The 2,029-nt window shown below is 46.3% G+C and overlaps 1 protein-coding gene across 1 annotated transcript in view; it reads right to left on the minus strand.

Annotated features, from left to right (window-relative positions):
• Window positions 1-2,029, minus strand: part of pak5 (p21 protein (Cdc42/Rac)-activated kinase 5) — a 46,721-nt gene continuing 44,692 nt past the window's right edge. Inside the window, exons 8-9 of the mRNA XM_076271854.1 lie at window positions 1,292-1,426; window positions 1-217 (exon numbers count right to left, since the gene is read on the minus strand). Of these exons, the coding sequence (XP_076127969.1) occupies window positions 62-217; window positions 1,292-1,426 (291 nt within the window). The 3' untranslated portion in view covers window positions 1-61. The remainder of the gene's footprint in view (window positions 218-1,291; window positions 1,427-2,029) is intronic.

The raw sequence follows: 2,029 nt of genomic DNA on the forward strand, positions 1-2,029 counted from the left end.
TGAGTGAGCTGGGAGGGTGTTTTAAGAGCGCCGCCCTGCTGGCGGGAGGCTGCTAGGCGTCTCAGCGGTGGCGGTAGTGGCGCATGAGGGGCACGATGCAGGAGGGTGGGCCCGAGAGCTTGAGGAAGGGGTGCAGCAGCAGCTCCTGGGCCGTGGCCCTCTGGGACGGCTCCCGCACCAGCATCAGGTCCAGGAAGGCCCGCAGCACCGACGACACCTGCACACCACAACAACAGCAGCCACAGCATTAACAACAACAACAACAACAACAGCAGCAACAACAAACATAACAACAACAACTACAGCAGCAGCAGCAGCAATAGTAACAACAATAACAACAACAATGAGAACAACGGCATGCAACTACAACACAACAAACAACAAAAACAATTTTCACTCTGGGTCTGTACGAAATGAAAGGCAGCTGTCTGCTGCCTCGCTGTCTTCAGCTCTCTACCGACTCATTTGCCGTAGAAGGCATCAAGGCACCGGCTATGAACTTTGTTTCGGACAGCCTAGCAAGATAGCAACACAAAACGCTGTTGTCAGGATACCAGAAAGAAGAATAACGTAACATTCTATTTCTCACAAAAAAATAGAATTTTGGACATTGAAGGCAGCATGATGGATACATCTATGCTGCCTTCAAAATTTGGCCAAACGAAGGTATCTTATAAGGCAGCATTTTTGATTCGGACATGTCACGATGCCTCGCTCCCCTGTTAGATATCTTATAAGGCAGCATTTTTGATTCGGACATGTCACGATGCCTCGCTCCCCTGTTAGATATCTTAAAAGGCAGCATTTTTTCCCGTTTCGTACAGGCCCTCTGTGTCATCACCATTCATTTATGTCTGCTCTCACAGACGAGGAGAATCAGACAACAACTATGAGAAGAATACCTTCTGTTGTTAGTTTTTTTTTTGTTTTTAACACTCAAATAATCTGTCATGCGTCATTACTATCTCATCTTTTTAAATCGGTGCGATTTTAAATAGGACAGTCTGGTTTGAGTGCTTCTACCACTGTGTGTGTGTGTGTGTGTGTGGAGGTGTTTGTGAACATGCTGATGGTGTGTGTGTGTATGTGTGTGTGTGTATGGAGGTGTGTGTGATTTGTATTACAAATCCAACCACAATGATGTGATTAGTGCAGTTACACATGTTGTTGTGATAGTGAAGTTGTGTTTATTGTTGTGATCGTAAAACTGCATGTCATTGTGATAGTGAAATTAATTTAGTGAAAATTGCATGTGACAGATGGGACGGGCTACTCTTTGAGTCTGTCGGACCTTGTGGGACTCCTTGAGCCGGGGAGGCAGGTTGTCACGTATCCTCCTCATGGCCTGCAGGGGGGGCTCGTTGAAATAGGGGGGCTCGCCGTCCACCATCTCAATCACCATGATCCCCAGAGACCAGATGTCCACCTGTACACAGATGGACAGAAGGACAGGAGCACAGCACGGGTCAGTCACAGTCAGTCGGCAGGACTTTGCAGACTCTGCATCTTCACCAACAGACTGATGGGAGAGGGACCAATCAGCGATCAATGGGACAAATGGGGCATGAATGACCAATCAAACAGGTACCAGTGAGAGACAAGTCCGGCAGCAGCACTGAAACTGGTAAGACACAAGCAAAGTGCTCAAAGTCCCACCACTCGGTGGCCATCTTGGTAATGGTTTCAGGCAGTTGTTTTGGGCAGCTATGTTCCTATTCAAATGAATGGAGAGGCATACCTAACTCGGCAGGTCATATTGAAATAAATGTTTAAATCTGAATTGAACGATATAAATATCTACCCCCAAATCACTAAAATAAGGCAAAAAAAAAATTGTTACTCTTTATGTTAACTTGCTCACTGCGCACCAACACTCGTCGTGGCATAGCTAAGTAGACAGAATCATGCCAATTTAAAAAATGCAGCTGGTTACTTACATTACAGGAAGGGGCGGGGTATGTATAGGCAACTGCCATATTGGCGTGACAAACTAACCCCATACATTTCTCTGGAGGATTCTTTGAGTGCT

This window comes from Alosa pseudoharengus, unplaced genomic scaffold (assembly GCF_046254945.1).
Source record: "Alosa pseudoharengus isolate Yale_2024_CS ecotype anadromous, Long Island Sound unplaced genomic scaffold, YU_APseudo_1.1 YU_APseudo_1.1_scf_7, whole genome shotgun sequence".
NCBI lineage: Eukaryota > Metazoa > Chordata > Actinopteri > Clupeiformes > Clupeidae > Alosa > Alosa pseudoharengus.